General features: G+C 45.0%; 1 protein-coding gene across 6 annotated transcripts in view; it reads left to right on the top strand.

The window, feature by feature from the left end:
• The window catches only part of RYR3 (ryanodine receptor 3), a 570,624-nt gene that overhangs the window by 370,956 nt on the left and 177,000 nt on the right, over positions 1-22,668 (top strand). For 5 of the 6 annotated variants that reach the window (XM_082452326.1, XM_082452324.1, XM_082452323.1 and 2 more), the window contains 6 exons: positions 266-429; positions 3,202-3,367; positions 9,339-9,425; positions 9,802-10,028; positions 11,881-12,676; positions 15,296-15,496. In XM_082452326.1, the coding sequence (XP_082308452.1) occupies positions 266-429; positions 3,202-3,367; positions 9,339-9,425; positions 9,802-10,028; positions 11,881-12,676; positions 15,296-15,496 (1,641 nt within the window). The remainder of the gene's footprint in view (positions 1-265; positions 430-3,201; positions 3,368-9,338; positions 9,426-9,801; positions 10,029-11,880; positions 12,677-15,295; positions 15,497-22,668) is intronic. The other variant, XM_082452325.1, reaches the window with a different exon arrangement.

Here is a 22,668-nt window from a genome sequence, read left to right as displayed (position 1 = left end):
GCATCTTCTGGGCAGAGGGTGGTATATTAGATGCCTGATTTTTTTAGACTAAAGCACAACAGAAAAGGAAAAAATAAGGAAGCCAGATTCTCTCATCAACTCTTCCCCCAGTCCAGAGTGTAGTGCAGTACACCCCCAGAACAGTGTGTGCTTTTTAAGAAAAGGGAATCAAGGGGGGCTGCTGCATAATTTCTGCCTCTTGAGCCCGCTCCCCACAACAGGGGCGGGGTGGGGTCACTCACGCCCCCCTGTGGTCTCTCCCCAGCAGTGCTACTACGCAATTCGCATCTTTGCTGGACAGGACCCTTCCTGCGTCTGGGTCGGATGGGTGACTCCCGACTATCATTTGTACAGTGAAAAGTTTGACTTGAATAAAAACTGTACCGTGACTGTTACTCTGGGGGACGAAAGAGGCCGGGTCCACGAAAGGTAAGAGGACTCCTGAGGGGCAAGGTTGGCCCTCCCTCAGCAGTCTTTTTCCCTTCCCCCTCACACCCCAAAGAAGGAAACATCAGCCTCTATTATAAAGGGAAAACGAAGCACAGGCTTAAAATCCTTAAGTAAATGGGGTGGGTGGGGGGGGAGGACTATGGTGGGAGAAGTGTTATTAGCCAAAATAAAGGGCAATTTCATCACGTGTATAAAACATGACCCAGGGATGGGAGATACAGATGGACAGTCGGGAAGCCTGGGCTCCCTCTCAGACTCCGTGATTTCTAGGCAAGCCCCAATTTCTACAACATCAGAACAAGACAGAGAAAAATCCCTGGGTGCTTGAGGGAAGCCAATTGCAGAAAATAAGAAGATGTACCACATCACACAGCAACTGATCAACTCAGAACTTCTCATCCCAAAAGTCTGTAGTGGCTGAAAGCATGAAGAACATAAAAGAGACATGGCAAATTTATAAATAATAACCACTGAATAGAAATTAGGGATCTTCAAGGAAAATATGTTTTAGGCACACCTATACCCTCCCACGGGTCTGTTGGTACTACCACCAAGGAAGGATCTTTAGGCAGTGATGCCCCAGAAATGAACCAGCAGACCATGCCTTATTTCCACCTAAGGGAGATTTACTAGAGTCCTTGCCCAGATGGCAGGCTTGTATAGAAATGTAATAAGTTGTTTCTCATGACAACTTTATCCCTACAAAGTCAGGAATGTTCTGCAGTCAGTACTCTTAAGATACTACTTGCTCATCAAAGGCCAATGGCCAGAGGTCGGGCGCAATTGGCTGTTTTCTGGGGGGACCATTGTTGGTGGGTGGTTAAGAGTACAGACTTTGGAAGCAAACTGCCTGCGTTTTAAACTGGGTTCCAGTACGTACTAGAGGTGTGACTTTGGACCTGTTACTTAACCTCCCTGGATCTAAATTTCCTTATTTATAAAATGAGAATAATAGTTCTAATCTCACAGAGTGTTAGGAGGCTTAAGTGAGATGATACATAGATAAGAGCCTACAGCAGTGCCTCAACTCAAGTACTCAATAAACAGCACTCTTATTACCATCACTGAATGTCCATCGTGTTATGAGACCCAGAGTAGATGCTATAACCAGATGCAACATCTGGTTTGGTTAAAAGGAAAGTATGTGAAAGCAGTTGACCACTCCGGACTTTGCTCTTCAGCCAAAAGAACAAAAAGCACACAGTCTCACCCCAGTTGGGTCTGTGGCTCCAGTTTGCTGGCTCTGCCATGCCAGACTGATTATTTTATTTATCTGATCCTCGGTGACCACATTCATGGTGAAAATTAACTGACACATCGGCACCTTAGCGTAAGACCCAGTAGATAGTAGGTGCTCAGTAACTCTTGGTTCTTTGTCTTGTGTAATAAGAAGTAAACACAGGATCGATTTTCGGATGTGTTCAGGCATTTCAAACTTAGACCCTTTGAAATATGACCAAAGTGTGGCACTTCACACTCTTGCGGCTTCTGTACCTTATTAAATGAATTCTGTAGTCATTAGTGTACTTCGTACTTGAATCACTGAAAAGAAGTAATGACATCGCCACAGTTTAACCTTAATGGAAATCTAGCAATGGCTATAACTCTTTGGAAGGAGCAATTTGCACTGGCGCTGCCTGAGGGCATTCACTCTGAGAAACCAGCCTGACTGGTGCCACAGAGGAGAGTCGAGGGGAGGAGGTGAAGGAATGCTTACACACGGGATTTCTAGTTGTCTGGGAAAATGATGGACTTCTAGAACCGGAAAAAACCTGGGAGAATTCTAATCAAACTCTTGGCTTTCCAAGGCCAGATCAGATTGACCTTAGGAAGTTTAAAGGGGCTGCTCTAGCATCCCGTATAGAGTCACTCTCTCCTTTAGCCTGAGACAAATCGCTTGGTGTTACTTTAAGCAACCGGGTCCCTCAGATGAGCCACACCAGGACTGGGTTTAGGAGGAGACATACCAGCTGCCTCTTGCCCGCAGCCATGGTGAGGGGCTCTGGGGAGCCACACACCACTTCTCCAAAGCCCACCCAGGGTTTGAAATCTTACCATTAAAAACCCAGGCTTTGGAGTTTAAAGGCTTTGTGGTTATTATAGTTGGCTTTTAAAGCTAAATGCCTATGGTGGAGTTTTCTTTCTGGGGGGTGGTAGCCAGCTAGCTGAGAAAGGGACCCAGGTTGGTAGGTGGTGAAGAGTGCAGGGGACAGGGCTCCAGGGAGCTGGGAGTGGGGGGTAGTACAGATCAGGAGGTGGGAGGCCATCAGAGACTAACTTTATCTACTTTGCAAATCTTCCTGCAGGCCCAGGCCTGCCATCCTAGGGAACGTGGGCCTGAGTTCTCAAGTGTCAAACGGCCTTTTGCCCTGACACTGAAATGGAACTCAGGACACAGAGTTTTCGTTCCTGCCTCTTATACCAAATTCCTCTCTAAGTCCACCTGTGGTAGTCATCCTCTCTGCACCTTTATCTCCCACTTCTAAGGTGGGAATACTACCGTCCCCATTATCTGTTTCAGAAACATGAATTGACGATGAGCCAGGAAGCAAGTTGCCTGAACGCTCTGCTGTTTGAAGCAGATAGAGGTGCCACATTCCTAAACTGAGTGAATTCATTTAAGAAAAAAAAAATTATTCGCAGCTGATTGGAAAGCTTCATTGGAAGCTTTGGGGGGCATTTCAATCCTGAGTCTTGATTCCAAACTGCCCCAGTCCAGATTCTGTGCCTTTTCCTCTCTCTGGCTCCTAGTGTGAAGCGCAGCAACTGCTACATGGTCTGGGGTGGGGACATCGTGGCCACGTCCCAAAGAGCAAGTCGCAGCAACGTGGACCTAGAGATCGGCTGCCTCGTGGATCTGGCAATGGGCATGTTGTCCTTCTCGGCCAACGGGAGGGAACTCGGCACCTGCTACCAGGTAGGGGCGGCTCCTGGGGCCGTGACAGCAGCATCTCCAGCCTGGTGCTCAGGGCACAGCTCCTCGGTCTTCTCCATAGGTGGCGTCCCCACCACAGCACGTGGAGTTGATGTACCCATGTGGTCCAGTGCCATCTAGGGAGACAAACAAGAGTAAAGTGACTTCCTTTTGTTCAGAGAGGGAAAGATCTCATTTATTGGTTGATCAGAAATGCTGGTCATCCTTCTAGAAGATAAGAAGGCTTTTCCTTGGTGATGGGCTCTAAAAGGTTATTCGTTGGTTCCATCAGTATTTCTTGTGCAACTTTCATGTTACCTACACTATATGAGATGCAAAGTTTAAAAGGTCAACAGAGATACTCCTCACTTTAAGAAACTTCTGTGCTCAAAATATAGACCTGTAAAAACTGATTTGCCAGGGAGTATTCCCTTTGCAATAAAAGGTTATTCTCATTCACTGTGGCTTCTTTACAGGGTGCTTTAAAATGCATTTACATAAATAATTTATTTTCCTCTTTCATTGACTGTGAACTTCGACAGAACTACTTGGGGAAGCCGTTAATTATACCCACGTAGGTTTACCCGTCATTAACCACAAGAAGCCTAATCTTTAACCTTCATCTTTGATGGCCAAGTAAGCTTGGGAAATGCCACAAATGATATCCTCCTTTGGAAGTTTCGCAGTGAGTGTTAGTACAGGAAAAGTTTAAGAAATGCTTCAGAAAGAAACCTAGCCAAGCATTTCTCATATTATTTAACCAAGAAGAGCTTTTTTTTTTTTTTTTTTTTTTAACAATTAGTAATATTCTATAAGCCTAGAGTTCTACAGAGCATACTGTGAGACAGGCTAAGTTAGGAAGTCAAATTTCTATATTAAACCTTCTTGACACTCCAAGGGTAGAATGGAGAGCCTCACGTACGTGTGGATAGAGTGTTATCCGAGTTCAGAGAAGGAAGAGGCTGATTCCATTGAGAGTGATCAAGAGGAGGTTTATTACAGAGAAATCTTGATTTTGAAGCAAAGAATTCTTCCAGGTGGAGAGAGAGGAGTGTACTAGATTGAAAGAATGGCACAGAAGCGTAATGGAGACGGGGGCATAGTGTATGTCTGAGGAACGATGGACAGAATAGAATGGGTTATGGTTCATAGTAACAAATTTGGAAAGGTAGGGAGGTATTAGGAAGAAATGTGGAGCTCCTGAAGAGTTCTGACCAGGGCAATAGCAGGCAGTGTCCAGGGAAGCTTAGCCAACTACAGCGGATTAAAAGCCTCCGGCTCCTGTGTAAATGGCTAAAACCCCAGATTCCAGAATCAGCCCCAGGTTACAGCCTCTGGGCTGAAAAGCCCCTTGGCAGCAAGTGTCTGAAATGTTAGGTGACCAAAATCAGATGGGCAGGACCCTTCCTGGGGGCCAGGGACGGCCTGCTGGTGTGGCGGTCCTCTCCAGGACCTCCTGCAGTGGGTAGCCCCCTGCACACCTCCTCTTCCTCCTGGGAAGAAGTGGAATCATCACCACCACCCAGCAGCTGGGACCCCACCAGCCGCTCCCAGAAAGAGGCCTCTGCAAAACCAGGCTTTGAAGCAGAAAGTAAGGTATTCTTCCGGTACTTTCTCATCATTCCACGTTCCCCTCCCCACCAGTACCGAGAGGAGGCTTATATACATTACTGCCGTCCTTCAGAATCCATTAGCTTTTTCCCATTAACTTTTGAAATGAGTTTGACTGAAGGGTCCTCCCTGAGCTACAGAGAGCTCCAAAGCATCTAATCACTCTTAAGGTCCCTAAATAAATAAATAAATAGCCCATGGCCTTTGCAGCACCAGGGACTTGCCTGCTTCAGGAAAGAGCCCATGACGGTGAGAAGATGTTACAGCAAAGAGGAGAACACATTTGTATCCCATCTTTCACAGTAGTTCCTGGATGACACTGGGCTGGTCCGCTGTCTGAGCTGCATGTTGGCACCTGCAGCCCAGGATGCCTGGCGCGTGACTCCATGCGTATAAATCCCGATGGCTCTGCTCAGGGGTCCAAACCCACTCCCACCCTGAGGTGGGGTTGGGGAGGAGGTCAGGACTCTGAGCAGGAACCCTCGGGGGGCTCATCCCCACCCAGCCCCCTGCTCATTCCCGTGAGACAGTAACGTGTCCAGCCATGCGTCTGGGCTCCCAGCAGTGGGATAATTGTTATTCTGCAGCTGTAGCCATTTTCATTTTTCAATTATCTCAAGAGGAGCAGGGCAGCAATATTTATATACTGGCTTTCCATTCAGAGAGGACCAGTAAGCAAAATAATGAGTGGAGGATTCTCTCAAACGATGTTTCTAGACCTCCCCATTAAATACTGCTGCACAATTTGAAAAGCTTTTTCTGTCTCACTTAATGTAATCATGGGAGAAATGAGAAATAAAATGTGTGTTCAAGAGATACTCCTCAGTTACTGCCACTCCAGCCACACTGCTCTGAGAGCAGAGCCAGCCGTCAGATTCAGATTTACCAGAGGGGTTACCATTCAGTTCAGGCTAGTTCCTATGCCCTGACCTTCACACGTTATTAGAAATAGAATGTCTGTCATTGCGAAGACAAAACATAGCAGCCAGTGATAAAAGGTACCTTAAACACCAAGGGAAGAAAGTCCATGGCACTTCGTGGCAGCCTCAAATCTGGGCTCACTGCTTATTCCATTAGAATGCAGCCTCCCCTTCCAGAATGTAAGCTCCTTGAGGGGGAGAGGCCATCTCTCAGGTTCACTGCTGCATCCCCTAACACATGAGACGGTACCTGGTACCTAGTGAGTGCTTGCTAAGTATTTATTATCAAACTGACCAACTCGGCTGGGAAGCCACTAGTTTTTTAATTGCTGCCTAAAAAGTTACCACAAAATTAGCAGCTTAAAACAGCATCCATTTATCATTTCATAGTTCTGTAGATTTGACTGGGCTCTCTGCCCAGGTTCTCACAAGGCCAAAAATCAAGGTGTCGGCTGGAATGAGCTAGCTCTGTCTTGAGGCTCTGGGTAGAATCCCCTGCAAGCTCATTCACGTTGTCGGCAGGATCCAGTTGTGGTTGTAGGCTGAGGTTCCAAAGTCCCCATTTTCTTGCTGGCCAACCCCTCTCTGCTTCCAGAGGTGCCCACATTCCCTCTCACGTGGCCCCTTCCATCTTCAAAGCCAACAAGGGCACATCTGGTTCTTCTCGTGCTTCAAGACCCTCTCTGATTTTCTCTTCTGCCCCCAGCAGGAGAAAACACCTGCTTTTTTTTAAGGGTTTGTGCAATTGGATTAGGCCCACAAGGATATTCTGTCTATCTTAAGGCCAGCTGGTCAGTAGCCTTACTAACATCTGCAGAAACCCTTTTGCCCTGTGACATACACGATCAGGGGACTAACCCCAGGGGTCAGGAGGGCCGTCTAGTATTCCACTTACCACACCACCAGTTGCAGTTTCTCTCCTTAGGTACACCCATCAGGAGCTCACCCTTGTGTGTTCTTGTTCTTTTAGTGATTGGAGAGACGTTTCCGTTGTTCATCGTGGTGGGAGTATACTCTGTATGGTAGAAATAAACCCATCCCAGGGCACCCATCCTAGATGCTTTCAAGGACCTCCTCTCTGCAAGCAGGTTTGAGGAGGGCCCTGGCATTTGACTGGGTAGTTTATGAAGTTTGCAGGGACCATTCCTGAGGGACCTAAAAACGTACCACCCTCTTCAGCCTATCGTTCCCTATACTGGTACAATTTAGCTCAGCAAAGAAAACCTCTGGCTGAATGCATTTCTCTCTCTCTTCACCTGGCTGGTCCAGGTGAAGTTTTCTCAGCTGCCAGACCTCTGCTTGCTTCAAGTTGCCATGACTTGAGGGACACACATTGTTCTAGATGTTACCTGTTGGGTATTTGAGAAATCTGGGGCCAGACCAGAGATGACTCTTGCCTTGTGGTCAAAGTCACACAGCATCAAATCAGAATTTCCCATATGTGTCTCTCACCCATAAACCCAGATCCTGGCACAAAGAAGGTATGTGATAGGCACTAAATAATTGCTGAATGTCCTTACCAAAGCTTATTTCAGACATAGCCTAGGCTGTTCTAGCAGCCCCCTCCCTACCCGTTGGTTTTACTGGCATCATCCCTTCATATCATCCATGGGTACCTGAAGCATCAGGTAAAAGCAAACGTTTTATCTGAAACGTAAGCCCACTACCGTGTGCTCAAATGACATGTGCTGGGTGCGCGCCTGGGGTCTAACCAGTCTGGCCTCCTCATCGTGAGCAGATGATAGCACTGGACCAGACAATCTTTTAAGTCACTTCCAGCCATAAAGATGTGTGTTTATAATTCTTATGTCTAAATGCATTGAGGAAGTTCATTATTTACAAGAAGCCCGTAACCAATATCCTGGCAGAAAGGAAAACTGCTCTATTCATTTTCTATTGCCTGATAACAAATTACCACAAACTCAGTGACTTAAAGGCATTCATTTATTGTCCCACAGTGTCCGTGGGTCAGGAGTCAGGGCACAGCTTAGCCGGGTCCTCTGGGCAGCGTCACACAAGGCTGCAGTCAAGGTGTCAGCCGGGCTGCATTCTTTTCTGGAGCTCGGGGTCCCTTTCTGAGCTCACATGGTTGTTGGCAGAATTCATTTGCTTACATTTGTAGAACTAGGGCTCCATTTCTTGCTGGCTGAAGCCAGGGGCCAACCACTCTCAGCCCCATGAGACACCCTGGAACTCCTGTCACATGGCCCTCTGACAACGTGGCAGTTTACTTCTCCGAGGCTGTCTGGACCATCTTCCTCTCCCATCTGCTGAGACGGAGTCTTCTACAGTGTAACCCAATCAAGGGCATGACAGTCGCTTTTGCCATATTCTGTTTGCTGGAAACAAGGCACAGGTTCTAGGAGAGGGGATTGTACAAGGGGGTGACTCATTGAGGGGCACTTTTAGGGTATGTTCCCGATACCCAGCAGCCCCTAATGTGACAGGTCGGGAGAGTCGCAAGGTCTGCTTAAAGGCAAAGGACTTTAGTTGGTGGAATTAAAGTTCCATTTCTTCTTCCGTGGTCCTCCGAGTCTGATCAAAAGCCCGACTTCAAAGTGAGCAAGGGATAAGTGGAGCCCCAGATGTCATAAATAAATAAATCCACATGCCTCATCTCAGTGGCAGCCAAAAGGCAGTTGGTGAATCCTGCACCATCTAATGTAAGAACTAAAATCATGGAGAGTGAGGAAGGGGTGGAGGGAAGTCCAGAGGAACCAAGTGAGAGGGAGCGGTTTTGAGGGAGGAGAGAGGCTCCAGGTGCAGCCTCTTCATGTAATTCCAGGGAAACGCCGCGTGGTCCCTGCCTGCAAAGCGGGCTCTCGAGTGGGGCCTCTTTTCCCTTCAGGGACATTTGGCAACTCTGGAGACATTTATCAGTAGGGCTGAGGTTGCGACGCTCTGCTGTAGGTCCCCCGGCTTTGCCTGACTTGACACCCATGTGCCTTGAGAAAGAATACTGAAGCCACCGCACCACCCTCCCTTGTCACCTTCCAGGGCGGCAGTGATGGATGGTGGGCCTCGCTGTGGGCCCGGGGGGGGGGGGGTCTCCGTGCTCTGTGAAGAGCAGCGCCTCAGCTTGTTCTGTGACCAGAGCAGGCACTGCCTTCGGTGGCCGGTGGGTTGCTCCCACCTGCGACTGTCCTCCTGAGCACTGCAGAAAGCTGCTGGCTTCGGTTACCCGAGAGAGGAACTGAAAGGACGTGAGATCGTTCAGCCCCGCGTGGAGAGAGGAAGGGCGTGTGGAAGGTGGGAGCAGTGACAGTAGCTACGCTTAGGCACCGGGTCTCTGGGAATTTCTGAGCAGTGAACAATGAGCAGCCAGTTAACTGCCCTCTTTCGGCTCAAGCTTAGAGTGAGGGTGTTGACTGAAACACCCATGACTTAGCCCCCCTATGATTTTATAATTCTGGGCAAACATCTGGATTTGTTTTGGTTTCCAGGTGGAGCCCAATACCAAAGTGTTTCCAGCGGTCTTCCTGCAGCCTACCAGCACCTCTTTGTTTCAGTTTGAACTTGGGAAGCTGAAGGTATTTATCTGTCCCCTCATCTAACGTCTGTGACATGAGGGGGCCTGCTGACCATTAGGGGGAGAAGCTCAGGCCTGAGAAAGCCGGGAGTCTGTCACCTCTTGCTTGTCATATGCCTCCCAAACTAATAGGTTTCCATTTTCCCCTTCTCCCACTTCTGTTGAGTACCGAAAGAATTAATGAATGTTCACGTAACCCATTATGTCAGGTCTTCATTGATGCTTGCGAAGCCCTTATTGGTCCCAGGATGCATTTGTCTGTTTGTAACGTATGCTCATCCTTTTGGTTATCATGGGCCGGGTGCATTGTCCAGCCACTGAGCATCTCTGCGTTGCACGTGTGTTCTCCTCCCTGATGCCTTTCTGCCTTGCCCCAGAACGCCATGCCCCTGTCGGCGGCCATATTTAAGAGTGAAGAGAAAAACCCCATCCCGCAGTGCCCACCACGGCTGGACGTCCAAAGCATCCAGCCTGTCCTCTGGAGCCGCATGCCCAGCAGCTTCCTGAAGGTGGAGACGGAGCGGGTGAGCGAGCGCCATGGCTGGGTGGTACAGTGCCTGGAGCCCCTACAGATGATGGCGCTCTACATCCCCGAGGAGAACAGGTAGCGGAGGGGCCCAAAGAGGGAGGGCCGGGCCCGGGAGGCAGGGAAGCAGGTACCCAGCAAGCCCAGAAGCCAAGGAGGAGCATCCTCATTGGCAAAGGGCCCAAGATGACTGCTGACTGCCCCGAAGCCTCGGTTTCTCTTCTTTCCCTTCCCCACTTTGATTATTCACTCAGAAACAGCATGATATTCACAGTGATGTGCCTGCCACGGGGCTTTCACTGTAGCTCCGAGTACCTGCACTCAGGGACATTTCCATGCGTTTAATTAAAAACCGTAGCATGGCTCAGAAATATATGTTATTGACGGCAAGAAGGGGAAGAATGAGGCATGCCTAGCTTGCTTGGAGAACCAAGAATCAGGCTCCTGGTCCCCACTCTTTAAGAGGTGCTCCTGGATTATGGGCTAGATTCAGTTCCAGCACCATCACTTTCTGGCTACGTGGCCTTGAGTGAGTTACTCATGCACTCCAGGCCTCGGTCTTCTCATCAGTACAGTGAGATCAATGCCCACCCAAAGGATTGCTGAGAGAGAAAAAATGAAATTGTGTAGGGAAAATCTAGTTCAGGTTCTGTACACAGAAAAAATTAAGTAAGTTCTATTTTTATGGATGTTATTACCCCTTGATCTCTTGGACTGAAAGAATAAAGCAATAGAGGATGGAGGTATTTGACACCTGCATAGCTCACATTTAGGTATTCCACTGGGGCATGGGCAGCAGAAGGACAGGCTAGTGTAGGGAAGGAGCAGAAAAGACCAGGAGACCAGCCAGGTAAGCCAATTGCAAAGTGTCCTCAGATTCTCAGTGAGGACCAAGACAAAGTGGAAGAATGTAAGCAGAGATCAGAGCCCCGGGCCCCCGCACACAAGGGAATAATACACAGCAGATAGATCTCTACAGTCAGGATGGAGAAAGTGCACTGGCTACCTGACTACGCCAACTCATCACAGGCTGGAAGGCGTTTCCTCTCTGGACAAGAGCGCGGGTGTGTGTTTGTTTTCAGGAAAAGGATAGCCCCATGGCTGATGGTAAACTGGAGATTACATAGATGAGGCAGATGGTAAATTGATGGGAGGGCTTTAGCTACGTCTTCTGAGGGGTTCTTACATCAGGAAACAGAGGATCCCCTTGAGCCTACAAATAAGAGGACCAAGTCACCTGTCACATACCTGAATGTTTTCAGTTCTGAGTTGGGTTTTTCCCTAATAATGGGGACTTTGATGTTTGGTAAGCTAGTGTCTTTTTTTTTTTTTTTTTTTTAATTTTTATTTATTTTTGGCTGCGTTGGGTCTTCGTTGCTGCGCGCAGGCTTTCTCTAGTTGCGGCGAGCAGGCACTGCTCTTCGTTGTGGTGCGTGGGCTTCTCATTGTGGTGGCTTCTCTTTGTTGCAGAGCACGGGCTCTAGACACACGGGCTTCAGTAGTTGCAGCACGTGGGCTTCAGTAGTTGTGGCTCGCAGGCTCTAGAGCGCAGGCTCAGTAGTTGTGGCACACGGGCTTAGTTGCTCCATGGCATGTAGGATCTTCCCGGACCAGGGCTTGAACCCGTGTTCCCTGCATTGACAGGCGGATTCTTAACCACTGCACCACCAGGGAAGTCCCAAGCTAGTGTCTTTTAAGTCTTACAGACTTTTGAGACCCTCATAGTTAGAAATGGTGGGTTATCAGGAGCTGGGATATGGACCAGAACTGGGAGACGAATGATAACCTGTAAGAGACTCCTCCAGGCTTCTACCCGCTCTGCCTTCCTTGGCTCGGGTGAGATCCGCGGGGATTCCGAGGGTAAGCGCTCCGCTGAATTCTGGCACAATTTTCTCCCCATGGAGTGGTTGATTGCTTGTCTCCTCCTCAGGTGTGTGGACATCCTGGAGCTCTGCGAGCAGGAGGACCTCATGTGGTTCCATTATCACACGCTGAGACTCTACAGCGCCTTGTGCGCCCTGGGAAACAGCCGCGTGGCTTACGCCCTGTGCAGCCACGTGGACCTCTCCCAGCTCTTCTACGCCATTGACAACAAGTACCTCCCCGGCTTCCTGCGCTCCGGCTTCTACGACCTGCTCATCAGCATCCACCTGGCCAGCGCTAAGGAGAGGAAGCTGATGATGAAGAATGAGTACATCATCCCCATCACCAGCAGCACCAGGAAAATCCGCCTGTACCCGGACGAGTCCAAGAGGCATGGGCTCCCTGGGGTGGGCCCGAGAACGTGCCTCAAGCCAGGGTTCAGGTTCTCCCCCTCCTGCTTCGTCATGACCAGCGAGGAACACCAGAAGCAGAGCCCCGAGATTCCCTTGGAGCTTCTCAAGACGAAGGCGCTGAGCATGCTGACAGAGGCAGTGCAGTGCAGTGGGGCTCACATCCGGGACCCCGTCGGGGGGTCCGTGGAGTTCCAGTTTGTGCCTGTGCTGAAACTCATCGGAACCCTGCTCGTCATGGGGGTGTTTGACGATGACGATGTTCGGCAGATCCTCCTTCTCATCGACCCCTCCGTGTTTGGGGAGCACAGTGGGGGCATGCAGGGCGGAGCAGAGAAGGAGGAGGTGACCCAGGTGGAGGAGAAGGCTGTGGAGGCTGGGGAAAAGGCCGGCAAGGAGGCTCCCGTCAGAGGCTTGTTGCAGACCCGGTTACCGGAGTCCGTCAAGCTGCAGGTAACTCGGGGCAGCCAGCATCCTGCCCTTGGAAAGAGCTGGGGAGGGAGACAGTGCAGCCTGGTGGTGATGCCAGGACTGTGGGCATTGGCCTGAATGTGGAGTGTAGCAGAGATGCTCAGGGAGAGCGCCCACTGGTCCTGCTTGTTCCTGAGCTGGAAGGTACTCCCTAAGTCTCCCCAAACCAAAACGAAAATACCAGCCCTCGTCAGTAAAGCGTGTGCTTTAGAACTGTTTTTTCTGGTCCCAGTGACGGATTTTCCCTGATCTTCTCTCCTACCCTTCGGGACTAAAGGGCTCATTTGTGACATCTTGTCTGGAGACAGGGAGGAGCCTTTGGCCGTGGAATTGACCAAAGGAACTGGCTTGTAGGATGACCACACTCATCACCTGCTCTCATTTGTTGCCGTGCTCCGATCGCAAGCCTGACGTGAACCTGTTACACTGGCACTCAAAGAAAGTGCCATCTGAGCTAGGAGCCCTGCTCACTTAGAGCTGCCCCCTTGCGCAGCTTAGTCTTACCAGACGTAAGCTAGCATCAGTGGTGCACTGAAAGAGGATGGTGACTTTTGTCTTCTCAGCACTGAGAAGAGAGAAATGAAAACAAATAGAGGAGAAATGAACACAACACTGTAAATCAACTATACTTCAATAAATTTTCTACAAAGTAAAAAAAGAGAAAAGAAAAGAAATAGAGGAGAGCAGTTTATCTTAGTGGAATGACCCTGGTTCAGGCATCCCTGGATTTCAATTCCTGCTCCTCAGCCACTTCCTGGCTAAATAAATTTGCCAAGTCAGTAGCCCATCACTCTTGGCTTTATGATTTGTAAAATGTGGATGATGATATAGTAAAACATAATTGTTTTTAAAAAATATAATTGGAAACATATGTTAGCATAAAATATATTATAAAAAATAATCTGCAGTCGAAGCTCTCTTATCCAATATGATGGGATTGGTAGGTGGTCATTTCATCAAAACATTGAATATAGAGGAGAAGCATAACAAATTTTACTATGTACCTTAAATATTTTATTAAAACGAAATGTGCTATTCTGATGGAGGGCCAAGACCTCTTCTTTTTTTTATTTAATTAATTAATTTTTTTAAAAAAAGGTGTTACCTCAAGACAAATGAAAATGAAAACAAAAATTACCAAAACCTATGGGATGCAGCAAAAATAGAAGAGGGAAGTGCATTGCAATAAATGTTTACATCAAAAAAAGGAGGAAGATCTCAAATAATCTAACTTTATACCTCAAGGAGCTAGAAAAAGAACAAACCAAGCCCAAATTTAGCAGAAGGAAGGAAATAAATATTAGAGCAGAAATAAATGAGATAGAAAGCAGAAAAACAATAGGAAAATGTCAAAACTAAGAGTTGGCTTGTTTTATTGTAACTTTTCTTAACTCTAAAATTAAGAAAATAAGTGTGCCTGCAGTAGCCAGTTTAATTGAAGCAGGTATCTATAGCCACATGATCTGGGGCAAGACCTCTTCTGTAATGTGAGTCCCTGACTGGCATATAGCGTCGTCTCTTTTCCATGGGTGACACGTGTAATGCACCATCTACGATTACCACTTTGGGGTCTTCAAGGTAGGCTGCAGATTTAGAGGTAATTGAAAGCAACCTGAGTGCAAAATGCTTCTAGATTTTTATGATTTCCCCCAACTTTTTATAGTTGTCTAACTCACACTCAATTTTAGCATTTAAAAAAAAAAAAAACTCGCCTTTCACAGATGTTCCCTAGTCATTCAACTTAGTTTTCCTCTTTCATTCACCCACATGACTTTAAATGTTGTAATTATAATCACAAGTAGGACGATCGTAAGCTCTGGGTCCCAGTTTACCTGGCGGGAGCAGAGGTGTGCAGATGTGCAGAGACTGTCCTGCTAGGTGACAGCACCCCACCACCAGGGGCCTTGTCTGTGCCCAGACACACTGGAGAGTGTTCTTTAGTCATGTGTGATGGGTTAAGTGGAGGTGGATAAATAGAACTTCTGCTTTAGTAAAAATATGAGGAACACACATAAAGTATGGCAAGTGCCTGGCACAGTGTCTGGCAAATAGCTAGTGCTCAATAAGGTATGGCTATTTTTTTCTTATTAGTATAAATTCTAATGATGGTAAGATTAGTTATAACAACTGATCATAGAGAAATAATGCCGATAAACAAAAACAATGAAAGATGGGGAGGGAAGCAGAAATCTCGCTTTCCCATCATCCAGAACCAGAAGATGTCAGGAAGGAGACCCAGTGCTCATATGTACCATTCAGTGGTGGTTTCTGTACTGAGCTTAGAGCCCTGGGAAAACGCTCTCCTACATGCTGTTCTCTGTCTCCACAGGCAGACATGCTCTGTGTTTAATGAGCTCATTTTCCTGTTGTTCTCCTGGCTCAGCAGTAAAGAGCTGGGCTCTGGGTTCAAGTACTAATCCAGAATCATCCAGTAATGGCCAACTTGGATTCCAGTAGTAGCTCTATGATTACTGTGTGACACTGGGCAAGTTCCTTAAATTGCCTAAGTCTCAGTGTTACCATCTGTAGAATGGGGATGATAGCTGCTTCACCAATGTACATGATGTATTATTATATTCACGTGTGTGTACACTTTTGCAGATGTGTGAGCTCCTCAGCTATCTCTGTGACTGGGAGCTGCAGCACCGGGTGGAGGCCATCGTGGCCTTTGGCGACATTTATGTCTCCAAGCTCCAGGCAAATCAGAAGTTCCGCTACAACGAACTCATGCAGGCCCTGAACATGTCTGCGGCCCTGACTGCTCGGAAGACCAGGGAGTTCCGCTCACCCCCGCAGGAGCAGGTGAGAAGCCCCTCCCGAGCCTCCATCCCATTCCTAGGGAAGAGCTTGAACCCGACGAAGGAGGGTACACAAAGCCTTCATGGGAGGTTGAAAGACCCCGGCCAGCACCAGGAGACAGGCTAGTCCTGTGCTGAGACAACTGGGAAGCCTCTGCCAGCTGTCTTGGGTGGAAAGATAACCTTCCAAAACCACACACAGAGCCAGGCTTCCTCCTTTCCTTCTCTCGCTCATGCCACCACTCCTGTCTCTGTTAGGATCCAGCTTCTACCCCTCAGAAGCATTTCTGTCCAGTCCTTCCAGAAGTCACTACTCTCCATCAGAGATCAACAGAATGTGGTCCGCATTTCCTGACTCGTGAGGGCGGGTGCACAGTCTTCCTTGACCGAGACCCTCTGGAATCCCCCCCACCCCAGCCCCAGGAAGCCTGGAGGGCAGGACATGGATGAGGGAGTTCTCTCCTGGGATGTGTTGTCTCCATTCTTTGCGGTACCCCACCTCGTAGTCAGCCTCACCCAGGTTGAAAGGCTGCTTTGAAAAGAATGAAAATCCTGGTGAGAAACTTGCAGATGAGGGAGGGACAGCTTGTAAAATAATAGTCTCCATTCGTCGCCGCTGCTCGGCTGATCACATATATCCTGCAGGCCATTTGTCACAGCTTCCTCAGTTTCAAAAGAGAAGATAGATCTTCCAGTGAAGACATTCATTTTTTGTCGTCGAAACCAAATCTTTGGATCTTATATATATTTAATAAGCAGCCTATCCATAAATTGTTGTCGATACAATTACCACCATTTTGTAACAGTGGTGAGGCCACCACAGCATGGTCCAATTACGTTCCTAAAACCTATTTTATAGGCTATAGATACTTATATTGGCTTAAAAATGAACCACCTATCTTGGCTCTTTAAGATGCCTTTGAATGATACTGGCCTTGATAAAGAGCAGACAGAGCTTCACATCTCTTTGCTAGAGGCAAAATGCCAAGGCCCTGTTGATTGGTGGGAACAGGTACTTTGCACTGTGCTGAGGAAAATGCAGTGAGTGTGAATTATTCTTGAAGGCTTTACAGATGTTGTCAGGCTGCTTTTAGACTGGCAACAGGTGCGAACATTCCCTGTTTCACTGGGCAGATGCTGACTTGTATTTGTGAAAAACGGGAAGGTGGATGAAGTGGTGATTAAAACACTGCTGTTGGCTTCCAAGCCTGGCTCCCATTGCGCCTCCACCATCACTCACTGGGTAGTCTTGGACGCATTACTTCTCTTTGTCTCTCAGTTTCTTCAGGCTGCAAAATGTGGATAATGTTTGTGAGAATCCTATGAGATCATTCATTTAGATTGCTTAGCAGGAAATCTGTCAGGTAGGAAACATTCTGTAAGTACTACAAGCTGTCATTAGTTTTAGTGTCAGAGGTATTTGCATTTGCCTCATGCCATGTTCTATGCCCTTCTGTCAGTGAGCCAGTGAGCCAGTGAGTTTACACATGTTTTCTGGCATCTCCTTAAGCCAGCCAGGACTGGGTTGTCCATGTGACACTGTCATCCCCATAGACACAGCTCGTGATCCTGGATCCTAGAAGGACCCTGCTGGCTGCACCGTCTTCTTGCCCCATTCTGCCTCCTTACCTTCTCTTCTGTCATCTTTGGGACCTAACCATCACTTCCTTCTTTAGCCTTCTAGACAATCCTCTGAACAATCATTTCAGACCCATTTCAGAAGTCTGTATCTCAAGAACTTGAGCAGACCTCAGAATCCCTGGAAGGCTGAATAAAACACAGATTGCTGGTCCCACCTCTAGGGTTTCTAATTCAGTAGGTCTAAGGTAAGGCCTGAGAATTTGCATGTTTAGCAAGTTTCCAGGCTATCCTGATGCTGCTGGCCTAGAAATGAAATAAAAGCAGGGACCCTGTTACCAAATTCAGCTGTCCCATCTGCCACCCCTCCCAGAGTATTCATTTCTAGAAGGAACCTACCCATAGAACTTTCTAAGTAATTAGGAATTTAATATTGATAAAGGATATGGAGGATTTCAGTTTCAGGGCAGAGGAATGCAAAATCACTTGGAAAATAGGATACATAGGAATTAGAATTTTAAAACAGTGATATGATTACCTCATTCTCCTGTAACCTGTGAGGATAAAATAGAGGTTTTCAGCCCTATATCCATACACTATTCAGAGAGATGAAAAAACATACTTGGGGGATGTAACTAAGTACAAAAGTAGGTAAAGCGAAGATTAGTCCAGTGATTGTTGGCAAATTAGCCAAGCACAGTTTGCAAGCCTTTCACTTTGAAAAGGACTTTCATTAAAGGGTATGACCTAGCAGGACATTCAGTTCACTCCCCTTTTGGTTACGCCCTGAGGGTAGATGGGCCACTTGCTTCCTAAGTGTTCCAACAAAAGAAAGATCATTCAGTAAGAAATTAACTTTCAGATTCTTGAAATCAGACCTTCAGATCTGATTTTTATTTAATAAACAACCCATCCATATATGTTGCTGATATAATTACCATAATTTAACATTGTGGAACAGCCACAAAAATTACTTTTCCAACCTGTTTTGTCAATATTATTTTATTACAAACAATACCTCTACCTTCTGCCAAAAACTTGTTTGCAGTAGAAGCTTTGAAAAAGGATCTTCCTAACAATATTAAATAAGGTTCATGGTTTAATAAAGGAGACTGTAAATTTTTTTCACCTAGATATCCTAAACAAAAGTAGAATATACCCCTTTGCCTGGTGTTTGGGTTACTCTGCCTGACACAGCAAAATGGACAAGATTACCTCTAGCTATTACTTCAGTGCCTCCAGATATTCACTAACCTGGGGTCATGGGTCTGTGGAAGAATTTAGACATCCAGAAATCTGAGTGACAGCTTTATTTTCACCAACTTTTCATTAATTTCTAAGAGCATTTCTTTCAATTATTGATGTAGGCAGCAAAGCAAGTACCTAACCTTGTCACCCACAGAAATTACATATTTTTTCATATCATATTACAGAGTTCTAATACCTTGAAATATCATTTACATTCATCACTACTTCAAGATCACAGTGCATGTGAGACCTGCTGCTAGATCTTTTTGCATATATGTTACTGTATCACAGATTTGTTTTTTGTCATCTTGATAACTAGATTGCAGTATAATTGTTTCTCTTTGTAATCCTCTATATTTTGTTTTAGGTATTTAAAATATTAATCTGAGAAAAAATCCATGGGTTTCACTAGACTGTCAGAGTGGTCCATGGCACAGAAACAGTTAAGCATCTCTGACACAAAACTATAGGGGAAAGGATGACAGGCTGGCTGCAAAACGTAAAACCTACATGTCAAAAACAATTCTGTAAACAAAATTAAAAGCTCACTAAAAACTGGGAAATGTATTTGGAGTATATATTACCAAGAGTTAATAAGCTGCAGATGTGCAAAGCACTCACCGATTAATTTTTTTTTTTTCCCACTGTAACAGTTCCTTTACTTTGCAGTGAAAATTGATTTGTATATTCTTTGCCTCTGAGTCCTTGTGGAATTTTTTTTTTTTTTAATTCAGACAGAAAGTCACAAAAATTATACTCATTCTCATCAGTTCACTCAGTCCCATGTAATTGTTTTTTTTTTCACCTTGATCTTTTGTTAGCACTTTTATGAGTTCATCAGTTTTTCATCAGAGTTCTGAAAATGCTTATTCATTCAGTTCAGCAGTACAGTCAGTTACCAGAAACCTGTACTTGTCAGAGTCTTTTCCATGAATTTCTTGAAGATGAAACCCTTTTATAGGAATATATTTGCAAAATCATCAGAGTACACCCAAAACTGTCTGTAAATGACAAAAGACTTAAAAATGACCACGGTAAAAGATTTGATGAAAGTTCATAATAATGCAGTTGACAAGAAAATTAGTTATTTCTGAGATATACATTTTAAAGTAATAACTAGGATTATTACTTATAACATTATACCAGAACATATAAGATTTTTAGAAATTTCATGCAATGTCTGAAACATTTATATTAACATATTTCCATACAAATAACCCAATGAAAGTTTAGTATTAGTTGTTTTGTTTGTATTTTTATACTGCAGGTTCTTATTAGGCATCAATTTTATACACATCAGTGTATACATGTCAATCCCAATCGCCCAATTCAGCAAACCACCATCCCCACCTCACCACAGTTTTCCCCCCTTGGTGTCCATATGTCCATTCTCTACATCTGTGTCTCAACTTCTGCCCTGCAAACTGGCTCATCTGTACCATTTTTCTAGGTTCCACATACATGCATTAATATATGATATTTGTTTTTCTCTTTCTGACTTACTTCACTCTGTATGACAGTCTCTAGATCCATCCACGTCTCAACAAATGACTCAATTTCGTTCCTTTTTATGGCTGAGTAATATTCCATTGTATATATGTACCACAACTTCTTTATCCATTCGTCTGTTGATGGGCATTTAGGTTGCTTCCATGACCTGGCTATTGTAAATAGTGCTGCAATGAACATTCGGGTGCATGTGTCTTTTTGAATTACGGTTTTCTCTGGGTATATGCCCAGTAGTGGGATTGCTGGGTCATATGGTAATTCTATTTTTAGTTTTTTAAGGAACCTCCATATTGTTCTCCATAGTGGCTGTATCAATTTACATTCCCACCAACAGTGCAAGAGGGTTCCCTTTTCTCCACACCCTCTCCAGCATTTGTTGTTTGTAGATTTTCTGATGATGCCCATTCTAACAGGAGTGAGGTGATACCTCATTGTAGTTTTGATTTGCATTTCTCTAATAATTAGTGATGTTGAGCATCTTTTCATGTGCTTCGTGGCCGTCTGTATGTCTTCTTTGGAGAAATGTCTATTTAGGTCTTCTGCCCATTTTTGGATTGGGGTGTTTGTTTCTTTGATATTGAGCTGAATGAGCTGTTTATATATTTTGGAGATTAATCCTTTGTCTGTTGATTCGTTTGCAAATATTTTCTCCCATTCTGAGGGTTGTCTTTTCGTCTTGTTTATGGTTTCCTTTGCTGTGCAAAAGCTTTGAAGTTTCATTAGGTCCCACTTGTTTATTTTTGTTTTTATTTCCATTACTCTAGGAGGTGGATCAAAAAAGATCTTGCTGTGATTTATGTCAAAGAGTGTTCTTCCTATGTTTTCCTCTAAGAGTTTTATAGTGTCCAGTCTTATATGTAGGTCTCTAATCCATTTTGAGTTTATTTTTGTGTATGGTGTTAGGGAGTATTCTAATTTCATTCTTTTACATGTAGCTGTCCAGTTTTCCCAGCACCACTTATTGAAGAGACTGTCTTTTCTCCATTGTATATCTTTGCCTCCTTTGTCATAGATTAGCTGACCATAGGTGCGTGGGTTAATCTCTGGGCTTTCTATCTTGTTCCATTGATCTATGTTTCTGTTTTTGTGCCAGTACCATATTGTCTTGATTACTGTAGCTTTGTAGTATAGTCTGAAGTCAGGGAGTCTGATTCCTCCAGCTCCATTTTTTTCCCTCAAGACTGCTTTGGCTATTCGGGGTCTTTTGTGTCTCCATACAAATTTTAAGATGATTTGTTCTAGCTCCGTAAAAAATGCCATTGGTAATTTGATAGGGATAGCATTGAATCTGTAGATTGCTTTGGGTAGTATACTCCTTTTCACAATGTTGATTCTTCCAATCCAAGAACATGGTATATCTCTCCATCTGTTGGTATCATCTTTAATTTCTTTCATCAGTGTCTTATAGTTTTCTGCATACAGGTCTTTTGTCCCCCTAGGTAGGTTTATTCCTAGGTATTTTATTCTTTTTGCTGCAATGGTAAATGGGAGTGTTTCCATAATTTCTCTTTCAGATTTTTCATCATTAGTGTATAGGAATGCAAGAGATTTCTGTGCATTAATTTTGTATCCTGCAACTTTACCATATTCATTAATTAGCTCTAGCAGTTTTCTGGTGGCAGTTTTAGGATTCTCTATGTATAGTATCATGTCATCCGCAAACAGTGACAGTTTTACTTCCTCTTTTCCAATTTGTATTCCTTTTATTTCTTTTTCTTCTCTGATTGCCGTGGCTAGGACTTCCAGAACTATGTTGAATAATAGTGGTGAGAGTGGACATCCTTGTCTCATTCCTGATCTTAGAGGAAATGCTTTCAGTTTTTCACCATTGAGAATGATGTTTGCTGTGGGTTTGTCATATATGGCCTTTATTATGTTGAGGTAGGTTCCCTCTATGCCCACTTTCTGGAGAGTTTTTATCAGGAATGGGTGTTGAATTTTGTCAAAAGCTTTTTCTGCATCTATTGAGATGATCATATGGTTTTTATTCTTCAGTTTGTTAATATGGTTTATCACATTGATTGATTTGCGTATATTGAAGAATCCTTGCATCCCTGGGATAAATCCCACTTGATCGTGGTGTATGATCCTTTTAATGTGTTGTTGGATTCCCTTTGCTAGTATTTTGTTGAGGATTTTTGCATCTATATTCATCAGTGATATTGGTCTGTAATTTTCTTTTTTTGTAGTGTCTTTGTCTCGTTTTGGTATCAGGGTGATGGTGGCCTCATGAATGAGTTTGGGAGTGTTCCTTCCTCTGCAATTTTTTGGAAGAGTTTGAGAAGGATGGGTGTTAGCTCTTCTCTAAATGTTTGATAGAATTCACCTGTGAAGCCATCTGGTCCTGGACTTTTGTTTGTTGGAAGATTTTTAATCACAGTTTCAATTTCATTACTTGTGATTGGTCTGTTCATATTTTCTGTTTCTTCCTGGTTCAGTCTTGGAAGGTTATACCTTTCTAAGAATTTGTCCATTTCTTCCAGGTTGTCCATTTTATTGGCATAGAGTTGCTTGTAGTCGTCTCTTAGGATGCTCTGTATTTCTGCGGTGTCTGTTGTAACTTGTCCTTTTTCATTTCTGATTTTATTGATTTGAGTCCTCTCCCTCTTTTTCTTGATGAGTCTGGCTAATGGCTTATCAATTTTGTTTATCTTCTCAAAGAACCAGCTTTTAGTTTTATTGATCTTTGCTATTGTTTTCTTTGTTTCTATTTCATTTATTTCTGCTCTGATCTTTATGATTTCTTTCCTTCTGCTAACTTTGGGTTTTGTTTGTTCTTCTTTCTCTAGTTTCTTTAGGTGTAAGGTTAGATTGTTTACTTGAGATTTTTCTTGTTTCTTT

Source organism: Balaenoptera physalus (genome assembly GCF_965194825.1).
Source record: "Balaenoptera physalus genome assembly, chromosome: 2".
Taxonomy (NCBI): domain Eukaryota; kingdom Metazoa; phylum Chordata; class Mammalia; order Artiodactyla; family Balaenopteridae; genus Balaenoptera; species Balaenoptera physalus.
The sequence above is the reverse complement of the archived record's forward strand: the minus strand, read 5'-3'. Positions and strand labels throughout refer to the sequence as shown.